The sequence below is a fragment of the Rhizoctonia solani genome, chromosome 13, assembly GCF_016906535.1.
Source record: "Rhizoctonia solani chromosome 13, complete sequence".
NCBI classification, from domain to species: domain Eukaryota; kingdom Fungi; phylum Basidiomycota; class Agaricomycetes; order Cantharellales; family Ceratobasidiaceae; genus Rhizoctonia; species Rhizoctonia solani.
In genome coordinates, this window is record NC_057382.1 from 561,041 (window position 1) to 581,207 (window position 20,167).

Below are 20,167 nucleotides of genomic sequence, written 5' to 3' on the forward strand. Positions count from 1 at the left end.
AGATTGCTTTGCTTCTCGTCGCTTCCTCTCTTCCACTGACGCCGCCATGGTCCCCTACAAGCGCCCACTCGGTCACGTGGCCTCTGGGGAGGGGTCGAAACCTAAACAAAATACAATTCACTAGCCACGACCACGACCAATACTACAAGTGTAAAGCCAACGAAAAAAAAATATGAACGACGCCGACTCGCCTATTCTCTCTTTGACTATGCTTGGCGCCGGTCAAGAGGTCGGTCGTTCTTGCTGTGTAATAAAGTATCGTGGTAAAACTGTTGTGTGTGACGCGGGTGTGCATCCTGCCCATTCGGGTCTCGCAAGTTTACCGTTTGTGGACGAATTGGATTGGAGTACTGTAGATGCGATATTGGTTACTCAGTATGTCTCGTTGCGCGATTTTTTAAACTAAAGTAAAGGACTGAGTGTGTGGTATAGCTTTCATTTAGATCATGCGGCTAGTTTGACGTACGTCATGGAAAAAGTGAGTAACAAAGGTTTTCGAACAGACGGAGGACTAACAAGTCTGAGAATAGACGAATTTTAAAGAAGGAAAAGGAAAGGTCTACATGACACACCCGACTAAGGCCGTATACAAGTACATTATGCAAGATTTTGTTCGCATGGCGTAAGTGTATTCGTCGAACGATGAGATAACTGGAACTGACCCACCCGGACTAGTACTGCCGGGAACGAATCTCTTTATACTCCACTGGACGTCTCACTCTCCCTCTCGCACATCATCCCCATCTCGGCTCACCAACTCATCTCTCCCACCCCTGGATTGTCCTTTACACCCTACCACGCAGGTCACGTTCTAGGCGCATGCATGTTCCTGATCGACATTGCAGGCCTCCAAATCCTCTACACGGGCGACTACTCCCGAGAAGAAGACCGCCACCTCGTCCGCGCCGAACTCCCACCCATCCGCCCGGACCTGCTCATCGTCGAAAGCACGTACGGAGTCCAAGGCCACGAAGCCCGCGAATCTCGCGAGGCGCGGTTCACATCGAGCGTGCACACGATCGTGAAACGCGGTGGACACGTGTTGCTTCCTGTCTTTGCGCTCGGGCGCGCTCAGGAATTGTTGTTGATCTTGGACGAGTACTGGGCCGCGCATCCCGAGTTGCATGGTGTCCCGGTTTACTACGCGAGTAATTTGGCGAGAAAGTGTATGGCGGTGTATCAGACTTATATTCATACCATGAACTCGCATATTCGCTCGAGGTTCGCAAGAAAGGATAATCCATTTGTGTTCAAGTATGTCAATTCTATTCTTTTTTCTATGCAATTTTTCAACGCGTTGGTCTAGGCATATCTCGCATTTACCCGCCACTCGTGGATGGGAACGTAAAATCGCTGAAGCAGGCCCGTGTGTAATTCTAGCCTCGCCCGGATTCATGAGCAGCGGACCCAGTCGCGAACTCCTCGAACTCTGGGCTCCAGACGCCAAGAACGGAGTGATTATTACTGGGTACTCGATAGAAGGAACCATGGCAAGGGTGAGTTTCCATATCTACTTTTCTTTTTCTCAGGTGTATGAACTCGAACGATGCAATGCAATAATCATTTTTCTCACTCTTCGGAGTATTCCTCAAACCGTTGCGTGCCCTCTCGTTAAGCGTTCTATTTGATTCAAGGTGGTGGTGAATCGACTGGCATGATCTGACTTCTTTTTTTTACTCGTTACTTTGCGTTTGGAATGGACAGGATATTATTCTCGAACCGGACGAGATCAAGCCATACCGTTCGGATGGACCTGACGGGAATAAAATGATTCCGCGTAGGTTATCGGTTGAGTATATATCTTTCAGCGCGCATGTCGATGGACCTCAGAATACGGAGTTTATCGAGGCTGTCGGAGCGAGGCATGTAGTAAGTGCAAGTTATTCTGGCTGCTTCACAAGCTTTATTCAAGCACCACGGTACTAGATCCTCGTGCACGGCGAACAAACTGCCATGGGCCGTCTGCGTGGATCATTGCAAGCCCGATACAAGGACAGGGACGAAGATGTCAAGGTCCATGCTCCCAAAAATCTAGAAACTCTGAAACTCAGTTTCAGAGGCGAACGAGTAGCCAAGGTACATCATTATTCTGTCCCGCCCCATTCGTGTCGGTCTGAAATAGTTTTCTTTAGGCCATTGGTAGCTTGGCAACCCCTCTTCCATCAGTGGGATCCACGCTCTCGGGACTCCTTATCTCAAAAGATTACTCTTACACGCTCTTGTCCACGAAAGACCTTCGCGATTTTACGGGTCTGTCGTTGAGTACTGTTACCCAGAAACAGCGCGTCCCGCTTACCGTCGGATGGGCTCTTGTCCGATATCACTTGGAGGGAATGTTTGGAACCGTTAAAGAGGGACAGGATGAGGAAGGTTTACCTGTCCTACGGGTGAGTTTTATTGTACTTTGCTGATTCTTTGAGCTGGGCTGAGATTACTCTCCAGGTCATGAACGCAGTTGATGTCAAGCTCGCTTCCGAACAAGAACTCGTGCTCGAATGGATTTCGGGCTCAAGTAGCGACATGATTGCGGACGCTGCTGTTGCACTTGTCTTGGAATCGATAGAAGTCCTGCATCTGTGAAACGTTAGTTTACGAAACCTAGCATGCGCAAAGAACATTTATTGACTATTCGACAGTGACTTCACACCCTCATTCGCACCCTCATTCTCACGACCCAACAACTACCGACCCCGAGAAGCACTCTGCAGAACGTCTTCAGCATGTTGTTGAATTTTTGGAGGCACACTTTGGAGATGTTGAATTTGTGGATCCTAGTCAACAAGGAGATGTCAGTATGAGCGAGACAGCGGACACAAAGACCGAAATGGAGGTTGAATCGAAACCCGAAGCCGGCGACGCAAAGCCCGAGAACGTAGACGAAGAAACCAAGGACCTTGACATGGACGATGCCGAAGGTGACCAAGATTATAAAAGGCCTAACAGAATGCCTATCCCCTTGGGTCCTCACTTGCTAGTCAAAGTCGACAACTATGAAGCGCGCGTTAGCATTCCTTCTATGGTACGCAACATTAGATTTTTGTTTCGGGCATGCGGTTTCTCACTCTACCTATTTAGGCCGTGTCATGCGACTACGATCCCCTCCGTCGCCGGGTTAACGCTGTTTTAGAGATGGCTGTTGCTACCATAGATACTCTGGCCGACTCTTATGAAGTCACCGGACAGAATGAGGTTTCTGTACAGGCAATTAGAGAAGACACGAAAGAGATGATGATCGAATCGAGTGCTTAACCGACTTTTTTGTTGATTGTATGCATATACGTTCTTTGGAAGTAATAATGCGAGTATATTTGTAGTATGTCTAGCCAACTATATGTGATAATCCGTATGATAAAGATTCCCAGCCACTACATCGAAATACGACTAAATAAGAACCCTATTAAACTAAAGATAGTATGCAGATCAACCAGGTCATCAAACATACTCAGCAGACCAAATCACTTCTTGTGGTCTGTCAACATCGTAAGCCAGTCCTCGAAGTTGGTCTGCCTTTGCTGTAAGCTTTCGTTTGATCCATACCAGCAAAGATATGGTGACCACAGAAAGTCCGATCCAACCAAACAAAACACCAGCATTTCGACCCAGTAGGTTTTTTGTATCGAATAAAATTGTCCGGACCGCCGAAGCATGGTTGCTGTTAAAGAAAGAGCCACTAAGGACCGATTAAATAAGTGAGATTAGACATGCCACTCACTAGAACGGCATTCCATAGGCGTATCTATACCATCGTGCTTGCATCTCAGGTGGCTCGATGGGTGTGCTGATGTTAACGACGAGCTAAACAGAATGTCAAATAAGAGTCAAAAGATGGAAAGAACATACTCACCCAAGAAACTAGAAATAAGGTCATGTGGTCCGGCCGCAAGATGGACATGGCAGCTTCGCATGCCAGACCAAGTGCGCATATATCCATATAAGCATATGCTACATAAACAAAGAATCCGGCCCCCGAGTGAAACCTTTAGTTTAGTTGGGTCAATTTTTTTATCGCTGATTCATCGTAGTTAAACCTTACTTGGCATCAAAAGGTGCACGGAAGAAAAGTCCGAGCATAGCATACGATGTGCTGATTGGGATATACGCCAGTAATGGAAGCCCAATGCGAAGCATTACCAAGGACTTGTAGGTCAATTGGGCTTCGAGTCGTTGACGCGCCCGATGGGACATTACAGTCTGTAGATTTTGCGATCAATCTAGCAACTAATTATTTGGCGCTTCTGACTCACAAGCATGAACCTAGATAAGTGGGAGTGTGGTTAATTCGTTTGTCCAAGACGGCTGAAGCAATAGGAGACTCACGCGAAAAGTGTCAAATAGATTTGCCCTATTATTGTCATGGGCGATGCTACGGCCGCACTGAGTAACAGCTCATTAGTTGGAATTCGGATATTTACTTGCATTGTTGCAACTTACTTCCATGGCCTCAAATTAATGGTCTTCCACCACGCGCCAGCTAGTGCCGAGGGGGATTCAAGAGAGGTTTCGACTGCATCAGGATGAGCCCTTATGGCACGAATGTATGCTGCAATATCCCTCGCGTTAAACTCTCGCAGCGTCTGGGATGCCAGCGTGGTACTAAGGTGAGTATGGATGCGTATGCGACGTAAAGACGGCTGCGTACCTTGTCCAACAATTCAGTGGCGATCGGTGTGATCAGCTGCCCAACCGCATTCTCGTTTCTGGCCTGCTCAATATATAAGGTAACTGCCGTTGTTTGATCATAAGTGTAGTCGCCATATGCTCGAGCGATATAAAGTGTAGAAGATGCACCCGGATTGACTAGTTAGATGCGTCTTAACAATCAGTAGACAAACTAGGCATACTTCAACATGCTTACTAGTGATTGCAGCCCAAGCCTTTTCTTCTAGAACCTGCTGAGCGAGATTTTGCATTGAACTGAACTGACTAGCTGGCTTCACCTCCCAGTCAAGATGCCTATTTCCGACCTGATTTACCCCAATCAGTTATCAATTACACTGTTGAGGCTTCTCTGAAGAACGCACCTTGGTTGAATTAATCACGCTTTCTGTGACCAAAGCCCCCAACGGACCCCCATCAAAGTCAACGACCCAGGCTTTGAAGTTAGGGGCGTGGGAGAGGCCAGGTGCCAATGAGCCCCAATATAGAGGCAGTGCTGCCCACATGAGAACTACGAGCATCATGACTACGATCAAAACTTCACGCATGTAGTCCCATAACAAGCCCTCAATGACAGGGTCAAAAACTGCCATTTTACATCAGAAAGCAGCTTCAGGTAATGTTAAGGCAGCACTTACGATGATATAAATATGCGTGGTTCGGTTTTGGTCTCGACTGTGGTATTTGAATTGTTTTTGTTCTGCTGAGAGTTGGGGGCCTAGGAACAGGAGCTTCACGGAAGGTCAAGCCTCTTTTGTCTTTTCGATTTCGATCCATATTAAAGCTGAGGACAGAGGCTCCCGAGGAATGAGTGGTCTTTCCGTCGTGGTCCTCGTCAATTGGGATCTCGTGGAGGTATGGCCCTTTTTCGGATACTAGGTCTCTTGGGGAGCCTTTGGGAGTCATAGCTGGGATACCAGTGAGCGAATGTGTTTTGTGATTGGGCTATCGTCTAGTCAGCTGGCCTTTTTATCAGCTAGATCGAAGTTAGAAAGTGTTTTCTAACACTGATGTCAAAAATCAGTACTATGGGATATGCTCTACGGAGCATAAATGCGGTCTTAGTTGAAGAGTGACACTGGCTCCGTGGATAGAAATGTTGATCAAAGGTTGACGTCGATGTCAGGATCCTGGGTGCGACATATTTCGGGCCGGGGCCGGTTTATCGAGAGCTCGGATAGCAACTCCTGAATATACTACTATGGTATTAGTGGCTCTCCATTCACCCCGTCACACGATACTGGATTGCTTTGGTACCTCGTTATTCTTAAATAAACGCAGGTAAGGATTCATCCGGTGGTCGTTCGGAAGTGAAACAGTGCCTCACTTGGTGCTGCTGATACCCCGCTCACAGAAATCAGAGATGTAGCCTCAGTAGAAGATGCGTATCAATGGTACGGAACAGCACTTGATGACGCAGTTGACAGAACGTCACATAAGGCCGCCATTGTACATATCGTGTAGATCAGGTCGAAGCTCCTAACGTCCTTCCAAGCGAAGACCCGGATGACTGCCAACTCCTTTTTCAGAGAGCGGAAGTCGAATAGTCCAGAACATGCGTGAGACTCTAGCAAGTAAATCCAATAGCGTATATAACATGATGTACGTGCATACACTGCATGTATAATAATCTTAATGGACCGCCTGAGTGCCATACAACTTCGAGAATGGCATGGTCTCGGTTGGCTGCAACCAATTACGCTCATCATAGCGTGCCTTGGGGGCGCTTTCGATCATATGGAAAGTATAAGCAAAACGAGTATTCTGAGAGGTGTTTCTCTCAGATTTATGTAAAACAGAACCATGAATCAGAACCAAAGTTCCTGTCAGTCATAGTTTCAGCAAAACTCGGATCCTAACTCAATGAGAAGTGCAAACCTGCGTCACATGTCTCGAGGACGTAATCTCCTTCAGCGGTACTGGTATTAGTTGATCGCTCGGATGGTTGGTTCTGAAGATCCAAGGGTGTAATGGGAGTTTCAATATTGGTAAAGCCGGTACCACCTTCAGGCAGACGGACGAAGCGCTTATTGATGGGAGTTGACCAATGGGACCCGGCGAGGAACGATAAGGCACCGTTAAATTCGGTACATGGCTCTAGAGCGAACCAAAATCCGAGCGCCGACGGCGGGTCGGTATATAAGAATGTGCTTAGAAGATAATTCAATTAATGCAAGATATTATTTTTATTGAAAAGACTCACGAGTCATTGTGTTCTGGCACTTTTCCACCAATCTCTGGTTGCTTACAGATTACCATACTTTGTAAGACTGGAATATGAACGGTCGTATTTGCGGTTAGGGATAGTGCGAATAATAAACGTACCCTCCGGATCTTGATGGAATGCTAAATCGCGAGCGAGTTGCCTCAATTTCTCATTCTCCATGGTAAATTTATGGAACACAGCATCAAGCTCGTGTAGCCCTAGTCATGGCACAAATCAACCCTGCAACGCATAGCTTACCATTACAATATTAAAGCTCACCGTGCCCGATCTTGTTGACACTCTTCTCCTTTGGTTTCACGAGATTGCCTTGCGCATCAAAAGCATCATCCTCGAGAAAGAATCGGATCTTGTCGCCACTCGCAAGGAAGTATTCGTCTCCAACATGCTTCTTGGACTGGGTTGGGTCGTCCTCTTCCCCGGTGGTAAAGCGGGTCTAGAAACATTCGTACATAGTTCTGGAGAGATAGATGTGTAGAGCTTACCATAGGATGACCCTCAAGCGAGAATTCAGCGATCAATTGTTTGGCACGCGATAAAAGTGCGGCGGTCTCGTCTTTGGGGATGAACCCTGGTAGTATAAGATATCTATGTGATTCCGTTTAGAATTGATAGTTACATAAATGCTCCCATACTCCCAACTCACCCATCCTTGTAGAACTGGTAAACGAAATGTGGCCGGTTACTAAATTGCTCGCAGACTCGTATAAATATACCGGACACACCTTTGCTACTTGCTCTGGAGTAAGCACGGATGAAGAATTTTCCGACATAATGACTGATGATCACAAGAATATTTCTTCGAAATATCAGTAATGGAAAATCTGAACGTCAGGCAATTGATATGTGGTGATCGAGCCGGAGATATGATATAATTTCCAATATATAGTAGTGATCAAGCCTTCCCAGATCCCACGTGAGTAAGCCTAACGACCCTCCCATAATCACCGCATATAGAAGCTTAACCGAAATCGTACGTTTAGGTATTAACAAGAACCTTTCTATTGAGTTGAGTTTAAGACCTATGATCTAGGTGTGACCTCTTACCAAACCTAGGATGGACGTCAATGAGGACACCTCATTCTCCGCTGAATCATACTTCGAAACACAACCACCTCCAGCGGGTATAGAGGAGGCTATTCAGTCGGTAAGCGAGTTTGTTGAATACCACAAAACTCCGGGAGAAAAATAGTCCTTATTACGGTGGGCACTTTAACATTCAATTGACTCTCGCGTCATTTGATCCGTATTTACTATCTAGAGCGGAGGGACAACCGTCCCTTTGGAGCTTCATGTGTAAGACACATTTCAATTCGTACCCTAACGCTATCTCTGTAATCGAACCACGTATTTTATTTCTGATTTGTTTCTTCTCGACAGCGTCAGATTTCTGGACAACTTTAGTGCTGGTATGTTTTTTCCTTGTTATCATGGGCGAGGCAACTCACTGACTGACACGAGTGCAGGAACTCGTGGGGCGACATCTGCAGAATACTTTCTGAAAGCTGGATATGCAGTTATATTCATGCATCGGCAGTTCAGTCTCCAGCCGTTCAGTCGGCATTACTCTCACACCACAAACCCCTTCCTCGACTTCCTCGAACTACATCCTCCAGCCGAAGGAAGCAACGGTGACCAACCAGTCATCACTGTCTCGCCTTCAAAACGCACGCAACTCGCAGAAGTACTGGCCACTTATCAAGAGGTCCACCGAGCGAGAACCCTCCATACTCTTACCTTTGTGACAATCAATGACTACCTTTACCTCCTACGAGGAATAAGTAGTATATTAAAGTCGGCAGGACGCAAAGGGATGTATTATCTGGCAGCGGCCGTCAGTGACTTTTTTGTACCAAGAAAACGCTTGGTGAGTGACCAAATATGAATAAATGGGATGAATGTTCTCATTGCCTGGATAGTCGGAGCACAAAATCCAGTCGAGAAAGGGGAGCCTCATTATTGAAATGGATCAGGTTCCAAAAATCCTAAAGCCACTTGTGGAGGAATGGACATTTGGAGGGTTTGTAGTATCATTCAAGGTGAGTGTGAAGTGTCGCCTTGTTCCGAATGCGCTGACTTTGTGGTAGCTCGAGACAGACAAGGATCTTCTTATACCCAAAGCTCGTGCAGCCTTGGAAAGATACGGTCATCAGGTGGTGATCGCGAATAGGCTTGACAACAGGAAATATGAAGTTATTTTTGTTACACGGGCGGACGATGGACCTGGGAGCAAAATCCCTAAGTTCAAAGAAGAAGTAGTTAGACTGAAGGACAACGACTCGGAAATCGAGGAGGACATTGTTGCGAAACTCGCATCATCCCATGATCAATGGATTGAGGGAGGTTGTGCGGGGTTGACTGGTGACCACAAGTAAAGCGCTTGAAGTGTACACAAATCGGGGATACATCGAATTTATGCTAATTTGCATCTGATCGGGAGTTAGTCAGCATAGAAGTAAACAAGCGCTGTATCTGACACGTCATGGCGCGTCACGGCCACGATTTACGAAAGAAACCAAAATCGAGCCACGTTAACTGGTGTCTGTCAGGATATCTGAAAGGTAGATGGACTAGGCATGCCTTTGGCTACTGTTACTACAAATAGACTGCTGCTATATGGTGCTGTTTCGACGACTCTGGCATCATTGGCTGTGTACACCACTTTCAGCACACACAGCAACTTCTACTCGGCCGTAGTCCATTTGTCCAAGAGCAATGGGAGCATACTTGTGAGTCCTGGTTTATTAAATACTGGTACACATACTGAACGAGCGACCAACGACAGACACTTGCCAATTTCATGGTGTTTGTAACACTAATGGTGGCTAAAGTAATGCAACTCATATTCTTTGGACCATTGCGAACCAATGAAGTCGAGGTAAAGTGATCCAAGCGTTATTTCTCTAACCATGTTGACACTCTGTGATAGCGTCTCTATGATCGAACTTGGTACTTCCTTACCGAATCCCTGCTCGCATTCACAATATTCCGTGAGGACTTTGATGCAGCCTTTGTGTGTTTATTTGGGGGACTTCTCTTTGTCAAGTCGTTCCATTGGATACTTGCAGATCGAGTCGAGGCGGTAGGTGGCTATCAACGACGTAGATGCCGTCAACTAACGCATGTATTAGATGGACCAACAACCTTATCCGGGCCCTCCAAAATCATTTCATATACGTACATTGGCTTTATTCAATCTCCTTGCTCTAGTCGATGTGGTGGTGATAGGTTCTCTTGCCGAGGTGATACTCCATGAGGGGGTCGATGGTCTGGTATTGTTTGTGAGCGAGGTGCGTTGTCTATCCCTGAGGCTCTTATATAAAGATTAGTTTAACATGTGCATCTAGTATGCCATTCTGTTGGCATCCTTATTCAACTCGTGGCTCAAATACCTTATTTCAGTGTATGATATCTATCGAGCATCACGACGAGGTGGCGATGATGCACCACCCTGGGAGCACAAGTCCATGTACATCTTCTACGTCGAGCTTCTCACGGATTTCCTCAAACTCAGCACTTACCTGGCATTCTTCCTTACCGTACTCACTTACTATGGTCTTCCTCTCAACATTATCCGCGACGTGTTCCTCACGGCCCGCTCCTTTATTGGTCGTGTGCGTGACTTGCTCCGTTACCGGGCCGCAACGAGGGATATGGATCATAGATACCCTGATGCTCTTCCCACCGAAATGGAGGCTCTGGGAGACCGCACCTGCATTATCTGTCGTGAAGAGATGGTTTCGAGAGGTACTGCTGGTGCAGGTGCCGTTACGGGAGGTCCAAATACAACACCGAAGAAACTTCCGTGTGGTCATATTTTCCACTTTCACTGTCTACGTTCTTGGCTTGAAAGACAGCAAAGCTGCCCCACATGGTAAGTTTATCGGTAGACGTATTGATTTGGCCATGATCTGACGCATATATAGCCGGCGAACTGTGTTGGAATCTGGACGACCTGGAAACGCAGCTAATGGGAATGCAGCAAACGCCAATCCTGCCGCGCCCAACCCACAAGCTGGTGCTGTACCCAACCCTCCTCAAGGTGCTGTTGAACTTTTCAATCGTGTGTGGAATGCACCTGGGCAAGGTCCTCAACCACCCGCTGCACCCGCTGTCGCAAACGGACAAGCACCAGTCGCACCCCCTCCGCCTTTTGGACAACTCCCGCCCTTCCCCTGGCACGCTGGTCAAATCAATCAACCTCAGTGGCCCCCTCAGGTACCACGACAGTTCCAGGGCTTCAATGCTGGTGGGCAGTGGTATCCTTGGGGTGCCCCTCCTGCGGAGAACGAACGTGGACAGCGACCGCAAAATGACTCGACCCCTGCCCGAACTGTACCATCAACATCTGGTCTAGGTCTTCCTTCCTCTCCACCACCTCTCGATCGTGACGTTACGTCTATGCAGCCCAATTCTTCTGGACCACCACCCCCAGCGCCAACACCCGTGAGGCAGGTTATAACAGTTCCTAACAAAACTCCGCCAGAAGCCAAAGAGGGCGCGAAGTCTACCGATTCGAATGAGATAGTGAACAATGGTGGACCTGGAACAAGCGCGAGAGAGGCGGCTGCATTGGCAGCTCTACGGAGATTCCAAGCTGGGCGCAGCACTGAATCATTAAAGTCTCCTGGTCTGTCTGGCTCCAAACCTGGCAGTTTATCCGCCACAAATTCAATGGAGCCCAAATCTACTCCTCGAGCATTGTCATCCTCTCCATCTGGGTCTATCGACCTCTCGAGCCGAGCTCAGAACACGGTCCAGGAAGCCGCGGAGGGGGCTGATCGATTAGAAAGATCTCCTACGTCTTTGGAGCAAGGTGTCCGGACCCAATCCCTCCCCGGCGCCACATCAGCCACCACATCCTCTCGAACACATGCACCTAATTTAATTCCGTTGTACAACCCCGGCTCCAACACCCCAGGCCACGGTTCCAATATTCCATCGCCATATTTCTTGCCTTCTGGCTCTTCAACCGCGCCCTTGATAGACGTTCGCCAGCCCTCAGCACCCCGTTCGTCACCGTACTTATTCGGGCCTCCTTCCAGCGGTCCTCGTCCACCATCCCTACCCAGGCATGGTCAACTCCCATCAGACGTCTCCGACTCTCAGCTGCGCCAACTCGATCGAGTGACCCGCGAGGCCATTGACGAACGACTTCGGGTCTTGGAAAGTGTACAGACTACAGTGTGGCAATGCGTAGAAGAACTGACAAGGCTCCGAAGCTCACTTCCGGACCCTGGACTAGAGGAACGGCGGGGGTCTACCTCAGGCTTGGGTGGCGGAGGACCTATCGGTAGCACGAATGGAAGCACGTCCAGTTTCGAGGCCGAGGCGTTTGCACCTAATATTCAGGTGGATTCTACAGAGTCATCAGATATAGATGTGAAAGGGAAGGGAAAGGGAAAGGCACTGGCAGACGTAGGGGATGAGACCGAAGATACCGACGTAGTAGACACCCGATGATTGTAGCTTCCACGCTGTATCGTATGATTCATTGTCACGCATATATTTACTCTCATATAACGGCGTTCTGAATTTGCACCCTATTAGCAAATGGACTATGCACGATTACAACTATGGGCAGCTCAGACCGAATGCCAAATGGGAATGGGATTCCACTAGGGAGTAAAACGGGTGAATCAAATTCACCCACGGTCAGCTTTGCTTGCCTTATATCTCCTTCAGTTACAAAGCTTTGAAACCAAGAATATATTTGGGGCAAGCAGCGGGCGTATTACAGCCACAGAAAAGATTGTTTGAGGTCTACTAGCAGGATGACGAGAAAAATCTTACCGTGGTGAATTTGATTCACCCGTTTTGCTCCCTAGATTCCACCCTATCAGAGGAAGATGAAGGGTTGCTGTTTTTTTTTATTAATGTTGCCGCGCTAATCCCTTCTAACAGCCAAATTCGTCTTTGAAAGAATAATAAAGTGTGACAGGTGAGCCGCAGCATGTGGAGGACTCACATGCGATACTTGACCGGAATACGGAGGTCCCTAGTCACGTGACCTAGGCCACTAGACTCCGCCCCTGCCACTTAGAACAATGCACCGAACACAACGTTCATATGTAATTTCGCATTTAGGACCCGCCCGCCATCTCTATCGACGGCAAAATTCATCATTCGTGGTTCTTCGCCAACCCAAGCCTTCGATCCGGACGGTCGCAGTCTTGGGTTGCCCGGCCGACACCCCCAGGCCGCCTTTGGCGGCCCCGGGCTCTCCCACTCGTACCGCGTCGAGAACCATGACACGCCTGTAGTCATGATCCCTTTTGTAGCCATTATTCCTTGTGTAGACACTCACATCCAATTATTATACACTTGTTCAGCATATTCCGAGACTAGGCCGAAGGTCAGGTTAAGTAAAATGTATGGAAATTAATTGTTGTATACTCGATATCTGGCGACCAATTTACACCCTCACAACACCCAAGTAAGGGGAACGGTCGAGACTGACCAATTACACTTCTGGAGAAGTCAAGTCCACAACATAATAAGTAATGGCTTGCTACAGCTAGTTTAGGGTGGCTGGATCTCTCTGCTCAGATCCTGGATGTAATATCAATGTTGCTTTATATGGACAAGAGGCTGTGATTCATCATGATCAGCCGGTCCCAGGCGCCCGCATCGGCAACATGCCGTACAGTCTTCTCTCGGGCATACACACAGAAACCGATTTGCACGTTTTCAAAAGCAGTCTGGGTGGGAAATGATCTGGGCTGAAAACATCTCCGCCTGGCTGTCATATACATATTATGCTCCCATAAGAGTTGGAAAACTGGGGCAGCTCTCTCCTTCGCTTTCTTCTCTACAAGGTTGTGGTTCCCGAAGTTCATCATCGCTGCTGGCTACGCCTCCGCGGCCACCTTGGTCTCACTCGAAGCGAGGCAGATTCAATGGCCTACGCTACCCAATAACCTAACTGAAGATGTCCTTCAGATAGCATCTGCGATCTCTCCACCGTGTGCTGGAATTAACACCAATTGTCAGCAATTGACCAACGATGTAGTATGTGTATCTATTAATGACACAACGTAAACAGAATATTGTATCTAATGTGGTATACATAGGTGCCCAGATGCCTGCGTCTGCGTGGAGGTATGTTGTTGGAACGATCATGCCTTGGTTTAGTATTAATAAAGTTGAACAAGATCCCGGATGTTGGCGCGGAAATCATAACCCAGTCCATGTATGCTTCTGCGTTCCCGCCCGTGCGTGATTGGCTGATAATATTCCTCAGTACTGTGCAGTGTGTATGGCCAATCCTACCGACAACCAAACCACACCGACACAGACTGAGGCGGCCACAGCTGGCCATAATGGTATTTGACAATCTCTAACGCGAGTACGACCAATACTTACTATTAACTCGTACAGCATTTCACATTGCCTGTAATGCATACGAGTCATACATAAATAGCACAGATACCATGAGCCCAACAAGCCCCGTGTCTCCGACCGCTTCTGCCGCAGACGGCAGCTCCAACGAAAGCAAAGTTCTAGTTGGCCCTATAGTGGGAGGTGGTGAGTGAATCTGTTTCAAGCAGTGGACGCATTTTGATACCCAAACGGAAGGGGTACAAGAGTTACAGCGTAAGAGCTATACCTGGGCCAACTTACTGCGCCACTGCACCAAAGCCACCATCAATTCAGTTGGGAAGATGGACAGTTACCGATTAGTATTATGGTACGATTCAAGATCATATAGCGGATTTGTGCAAGTAGTTAAAAGTTGAGGTAGAAGTATCCAAGGGGCCTATAAGGATAACAAGATTCAATCTTTTTTCGACAGTTAAAGTCCCCACCTCGGAGTCACGTGTAATTTTTAAGCATTAGGCGTCATTTCAATGCTTCACACATGCTTAAGTTATACTTGACCTATCCTTCGCTTTGACGTGCTTGTATATATACTGCGTGGGTTTTGTACGCAGTACAATTAGGGAGAGCCTGTGGCCGTCCACAAGCGGCTTAGAGGCGTTGCCCGGGCCACCCAAGACTGCGACCGTCGGGATCGAAGACTTGGGGTGGGAGAGAACCACACAGAATGGACAAATCGATAAATAAATGTTACTTGCATAATAAAAATGAATTAACAATATAGGGACGGTGGGTAGGCACGGAAAAACGTGAAGACAGACCGAATCTTCGCGCTCGGTATGCCATTCAGAGGCCGTAGCAAGAAATGGCAGCTGGCCGACTCGAGTCGAGCTCACGTGATAGCTCTCTAAATATGGACTTTTAAAAAAAGAAAAAATCGAGCTCACGTGACTGCGACCTTAGCCCTCGGGTCAAGCACCGCATAATAAATGCACGATAATTATATACTGAAGAAAATGAGAGGCTATAAATTATGGTCTTAAAGTAGAGTAGCCCAGAAAAATACCGCGATCGTGCAGGCGGATCAAATTAAGGTGAGGTATCAGCACAATAAGACCATCTGTTGGGACAATCCAGAAAGCTATTCTGCTACTTTCAGAATAAAGTAAGTCAAGAAGCCTAAATAGGCATATTATCGTCACACCAGTGTCATCAAAGTTTCATCGGTAGATGTAGAGTGCATATTTCCCTGTAGCTGGTCAACGATTGACCCACTACAATGTCATACCTGGATACCTCCTCTTCCACATATAGACCCAGATACGGAACCACGTTTTACAAAAATGGCAGGATCACGGCGAACCCAACAATACAGAAAAGCCGCAGCTCGAAGTTACAGGGATGAGCTGGGGATTCGGATTCATGAAAATACTGGTCGGGTATTTCCCAACACTCCACATATAATGCACGGCTTTTGGCATCGGAAACCCGCACTTTGGGGATTCACCATGGTTACGTGATCCGGTAGTCTAACAGCATTGATATACGGTTTCGACACGCACTTGCACTACGTTTCTTACGAGGTCGCCAATCATCTAGAGGCGACAGAGTGATAGGAAAGTGGAAGCGGATGAATGGTGGAGGTAAGGTGGAGGGATGTGGAGGCAAGGTGGAGGTGGATAGCGGTTACATTAATCAAATACTTTTCTAAATTTACCATCCCCGATACTTACTTTGAGATCCCCAGCATGACATATTGCGTTATCTTCGATGTGCTGTTCACAGATGCTTTCTTCGTGTCATATCATTGACAAAATGGCTTATCTAACCATCATATGATCTCGGGGGCTACACGCGCATCTGCTCTCTCAGAATAATCATAACCAGAACTGGAGATAGCGCTCCGAGTTTCATTTGTATATTACTTTATACCAGTATAAGTATCTAAAAGTCCCATCTGCATCAGGCCTTACCCATACATCAACATGCTCGTCGACGCTACCCAGCACTTCAACGTTCATTATTGCACCGCAGCAGGAGCTCTCCTGGTAACTTTTGAAATCCATTCTTCCAGACTAATAGAGGTATATTTAATACGCACATGCAGATAGCATACTATGCTACCCCTTATTTACTGGACCCGCACGATTACCGACGCCGGTTCTCTGGACCATGGGTTGCATCGTTTACCAATCGGTGGCTTTCAAAGGACTTTAGCTCTGGCCATCATTGCGATACCCTCGTTCGGCTTCACGAGAAATATGGTATATTGAACTTCATCATTATCTATTAAGATACAAAGTAACCGGTTTCAAATATAGGAAAGTTTGCGAGAATCGGCCCCAATCACATCAGTATCGCGGACCCTGAGGCTTTGGAAGTGAGCTCCAAGTCTGGTTTCCCATGCATACATGGACTACTTAACGCCTCACTCAACAGGCTGTCTACGGGCACTCAAACGGGCTGCTCAAATCTGAGTTTTATGAAACTTTCAACCCTGGTAGTGAGAGGGATGTATTCAACGTCCGAGATAGAGCTGATCACACCCGTAAGTGACGTTAGATTAAGTGTGTCAATGTATCGTCTGAGAGCTTTCGCTAGTAAAACGTAAACGTATTGCAAACATCTTCAGCCCCCAGAGCATTTTAGCCTTTGAGCCTCGTGTCAAGGAGCACCTCCAACAGTTCTGCGCACAGTTGGATATGCGATGTGAACAATCTCTCAAGAATACTTCTGGCTTCAACTGGAGCGCCAAGGGTGGCCGAGCAGTTCTCAACTTTCCTCCGCGTGAGTACCCCTCACAAGTACTAGCGTTAAGACATTGATACACCTGTTTTACAGAGCTAGCATATCTCACCTTCGACATCATCAGCGATTTGGCTCTTGGGGTCCCTTTTAGAATGGTAGAAAGACAGAAGGACTCAACTCCCGCATCTTTAGCGTCTTCTGGAAACATCCAGGGATTAGCCCTATTCACACTAATGCAGTAGGAGCACAAGCTGCAGTGGCTCTCGGGCCTTACCCACCTGGATCCAGAAATTGCTCCTTTTCGGTACTCCGTTTAACATCCCGGCCCTTATCACTCTCCGCGACTTCAGGAATACCACCAAAGCTGCAGTTGATGCGCGCATTAATAGAATGAAGAATGATGGGCAAGAAGATGAAGAGCGCGGAGCTGACCTGATGGATAGACTCTTTGAGATCAAGAACCCCGACGGCTCGCCTTTGTCAAGAGAGGATATTGATGCTCAAGCTTTCTTAGTATTCAGCGCAGGAAGTGATACGACTGCAAAGTGAGTAGATATCTTATATACATCTACTCAGTTTAATTGACATGATTATTGTGTAGTTCGCTAAGTGGCCTATCTTATTACATCGCTTCGAACCCCCGGGCCCGAAAGAAGCTACAGGAGGAGCTTGATTCGGCTCTTTCATCATCGGTAGAGTTTGACGACGACCAAGTCGCTCACACAGTCCCTAGCTGTGAGCAGATCAAGAACCTTCCGTACCTCAACGCATGTGTGAAAGAAGGCCTGCGACTTTACTCCACCTTGGGTCTCGGGCTCCCGCGAGTTGTGCCACCAGGCAAGACTCTGACGATTGCTGGGGAGACCTTCAACGCCGGAAGCGTCATCAGCGTACCCTCGTATTTAACCAATAGATCCAGCGTGTGGGGGTCCGATCCCGAGGCTTACAGGCCGGAAAGGTGGATAGAAGACACCACTGGGTCTCTGAACAAGTACTTTGCTGCATTTTCATTTGGGCCTCGGTGAGTTGACATTCTAGCGCATAAACGGCGGTTGGATTGATTAACTATTTCTACTTTGACCATTTTAAAGTGCTTGTCTGGGTCGTAATTTGGCCAATCTGAATCTCTTGTTGATTGCTGCTACGTTTTTTCATAGATACGACGTTGAGCTCGCTAGTCCTAGCACCAAGGTACTTGTTCAAGCTAGCTCGGCGCTGTTAATATCACCGGTTAACCAAATCATCTTTAGCTTTCGATCAAGGAAGGGATAGTCAGAGAATCGACTCGTTGCGAGCTTTCACTCAAGCGACGGGTCTAATGGGATCTTGAGAGAAGCTACACATGTCTCATGAGCCGTGTATGTAATAGAGCAATAGTAGCCAGAATCAACTTCTCATACTAAATAACACTCCCTACACCGAATCTAAATGAGTTATACAAACTTGTTCAATGGAGCGCGAGAAGCAAAATCGATGGGCCGTCAAGTATGTATCAAGTTTGGAATTGGTATTTAATAACACCCGTCTGAACATAAACAACATCGTTGTCACCACGATGACTGCATATACTCCAACATATCCGTAATCCCGAAGCTCTTTTGCAGTCATCATGTCATTGTTTCACAATATATACACTGTCAGATAAATATCAAGATACAAACGTCCGTGCGTCACAATGCAGCAAGCCGCATTGCTAAATCAAGTCCATGCAGCCATTCCTTCACTGCATTACTAATCCACCCTCCTTCATACCTACCCCATTCTTCTCAGCCTCGGCTTCACCAAGATCTTCCTGTGCGCCTTCCTTCCATGCCCAGACGTAACGCCATTCTCCTCTGAGGAGCGCTGTTCCCATAAACGACAAGAAACACATTGGGCTACTCGACCAGTCAGGTTTCTGATTCAGTCTTAAAATAGTTTAAACGTACTTTATATATAACGAAGCCAACTGCGCAACCCCGAGTATATGTGTCACTCCGAGTGCGATCGACAGCGCGAGTGTATACCCCACCAAGGTTGCTCCAAAGTATGTGAGTGGCCCTTGTTTACTTTGGCGACGCAAATGAGCGTCAAGCCTATACGCAAAAGCCACAAATTTCCCCGGGAGGATAATGTCGAGTGCACTCAAGACAATTATCCTGGTTGGCTGTGTTGAGAGCGAGTTGAGAGTGGTGGGGATAAGAAGCTGGCTTGGGTTGTTGAGATTGGGAATTTCAGACACGGCAAGTGTACCGTATCCCAAGGAAAATGCTGGCCTTGAAATTCCAAAGTGGCTTGAGATTGAAGGGTCGGGGAATAAGAAACAAACAAGACGTACCAACCAAATAACATTGGCACCAAGACGAGAAAGAGACACGCCGTTCGTAAGCGACCGGGCTTTACCAACGACATGTCAACGTGGGCCAGCGAAAACATCAAGACATCCGAGATATAAATAGATTTGGAGCTGCCGAACATATACGAAATCGATGTTGCCAGAGAAGCAAGTAGATAGAAAACAGTCGTCAGACGGACCCCTTGTAGTGTGCTGATGGCTGGTGGGTCGGGGCGAGTGGAGCGACGCTCAAAGTCCAAGTAGATCCTTGACTCGACGAGAACGAGGCGAATGCGAGGTATCCTTCGATAGCAGTCGGTTCCGAGTATGGATCTGGTTAGATTCGACAGGGTCTGGGCGGATAAACGTGAGTGGGCTGCGACATTCATCGCGAGTTTACGTACCCAGCAAAGGCTGTTGGTAGATATAACACAATACATAAATCGGATTATTTTAGCCATTGGGTCCTGAACCATTAGATGGTGTGAATCATCGCCGCCTCGTCAGTCGTAAAACTTACTTACCGGCCCAACCAACAAATAGATAGGAAAGGACAGAGCCACTATGGCGACTCCTACAAACACATGTCGAGCTCGTAAAGATACTCCGTTTCTTAGCGGCGTTTGCCCCGGAATGGAGTTCTCGTCGATGGACGTCGGTAGACATTCGAGCTCAGCAGGAGGCTAGACAAAGATACGTCAAACCGATGGAATGCGGGATGAGAATCTAGAGGACCAACGTTGTACGATCCGACAGATCCCGAATAGACCGATAAGGTAGCGAGCCCGACCAAAGCTGAGGATGAGATGATCGTGTTCATGTCGACGTCGAGCGAGGTCATGTTCGTCACGGTCTGAGACCACAATAATACCGTAAAGCTTTCAAAATACAGAGTTTTGTTGGAA

At 47.4% G+C, this 20,167-nt stretch overlaps 6 protein-coding genes across 6 annotated transcripts; 3 read left to right on the plus strand and 3 right to left on the minus strand.

Moving 5' to 3' along the window:
• Positions 1–208: 208 nt before the first annotated feature.
• RhiXN_07031 (pre-mRNA polyadenylation factor PF I, YSH1-component related protein) lies at positions 209–3,249 on the plus strand (the record flags this gene model as incomplete). The annotated part of the gene is made up of 11 exons (XM_043326847.1): positions 209–375; positions 433–478; positions 531–622; positions 676–1,254; positions 1,307–1,496; positions 1,705–1,869; positions 1,927–2,076; positions 2,133–2,387; positions 2,443–2,547; positions 2,603–3,019; positions 3,076–3,249. 11 exons carry the CDS (start codon positions 209–211, stop codon positions 3,247–3,249), a joined length of 2,340 nt encoding a protein of 779 aa, XP_043185319.1.
• A 183-nt stretch (positions 3,250–3,432) lies between these two features.
• On the minus strand, positions 3,433–5,562 carry RhiXN_07032 (ABC-2 type transporter; the record flags this gene model as incomplete). Its single annotated transcript, XM_043326848.1, has 11 exons — positions 3,433–3,652; positions 3,713–3,795; positions 3,845–3,977; positions 4,034–4,191; positions 4,245–4,254; positions 4,318–4,374; positions 4,432–4,574; positions 4,640–4,797; positions 4,856–4,964; positions 5,022–5,242; positions 5,295–5,562. The coding sequence occupies 11 exons, from the start codon at positions 5,560–5,562 to the stop codon at positions 3,433–3,435; spliced, it is 1,560 nt and encodes a 519-aa protein (XP_043185320.1).
• Positions 5,563–6,288: 726 nt separating this feature from the next.
• RhiXN_07033 (phytanoyl-CoA dioxygenase) lies at positions 6,289–7,653 on the minus strand (the record flags this gene model as incomplete). Its single annotated transcript, XM_043326849.1, has 8 exons — positions 6,289–6,479; positions 6,535–6,806; positions 6,860–6,926; positions 6,982–7,080; positions 7,142–7,316; positions 7,366–7,468; positions 7,527–7,540; positions 7,606–7,653. The coding sequence occupies 8 exons, from the start codon at positions 7,651–7,653 to the stop codon at positions 6,289–6,291; spliced, it is 969 nt and encodes a 322-aa protein (XP_043185321.1).
• A 284-nt stretch (positions 7,654–7,937) lies between these two features.
• Positions 7,938–12,343, plus strand: RhiXN_07034 (E3 ubiquitin-protein ligase synoviolin; the record flags this gene model as incomplete). Its single annotated transcript, XM_043326850.1, has 12 exons — positions 7,938–8,027; positions 8,142–8,176; positions 8,261–8,289; positions 8,347–8,747; positions 8,800–8,919; positions 8,968–9,251; positions 9,486–9,609; positions 9,666–9,758; positions 9,810–9,962; positions 10,012–10,170; positions 10,228–10,754; positions 10,807–12,343. The coding sequence occupies 12 exons, from the start codon at positions 7,938–7,940 to the stop codon at positions 12,341–12,343; spliced, it is 3,552 nt and encodes a 1,183-aa protein (XP_043185322.1).
• Positions 12,344–16,185: 3,842 nt separating this feature from the next.
• On the plus strand, positions 16,186–18,267 carry RhiXN_07035 (cytochrome P450 family protein; the record flags this gene model as incomplete). The annotated part of the gene is made up of 10 exons (XM_043326851.1): positions 16,186–16,248; positions 16,308–16,464; positions 16,522–16,580; positions 16,640–16,748; positions 16,802–16,987; positions 17,042–17,141; positions 17,191–17,493; positions 17,550–17,969; positions 18,106–18,139; positions 18,199–18,267. 10 exons carry the CDS (start codon positions 16,186–16,188, stop codon positions 18,265–18,267), a joined length of 1,500 nt encoding a protein of 499 aa, XP_043185323.1.
• Positions 18,268–18,668: 401 nt separating this feature from the next.
• Positions 18,669–20,103, minus strand: RhiXN_07036 (signal peptide peptidase domain-containing protein; the record flags this gene model as incomplete). The annotated part of the gene is made up of 6 exons (XM_043326852.1): positions 18,669–18,825; positions 18,877–19,203; positions 19,266–19,615; positions 19,667–19,729; positions 19,787–19,945; positions 20,002–20,103. The coding sequence occupies 6 exons, from the start codon at positions 20,101–20,103 to the stop codon at positions 18,669–18,671; spliced, it is 1,158 nt and encodes a 385-aa protein (XP_043185324.1).
• Between the last annotated feature and the right edge of the window lie 64 nt (positions 20,104–20,167).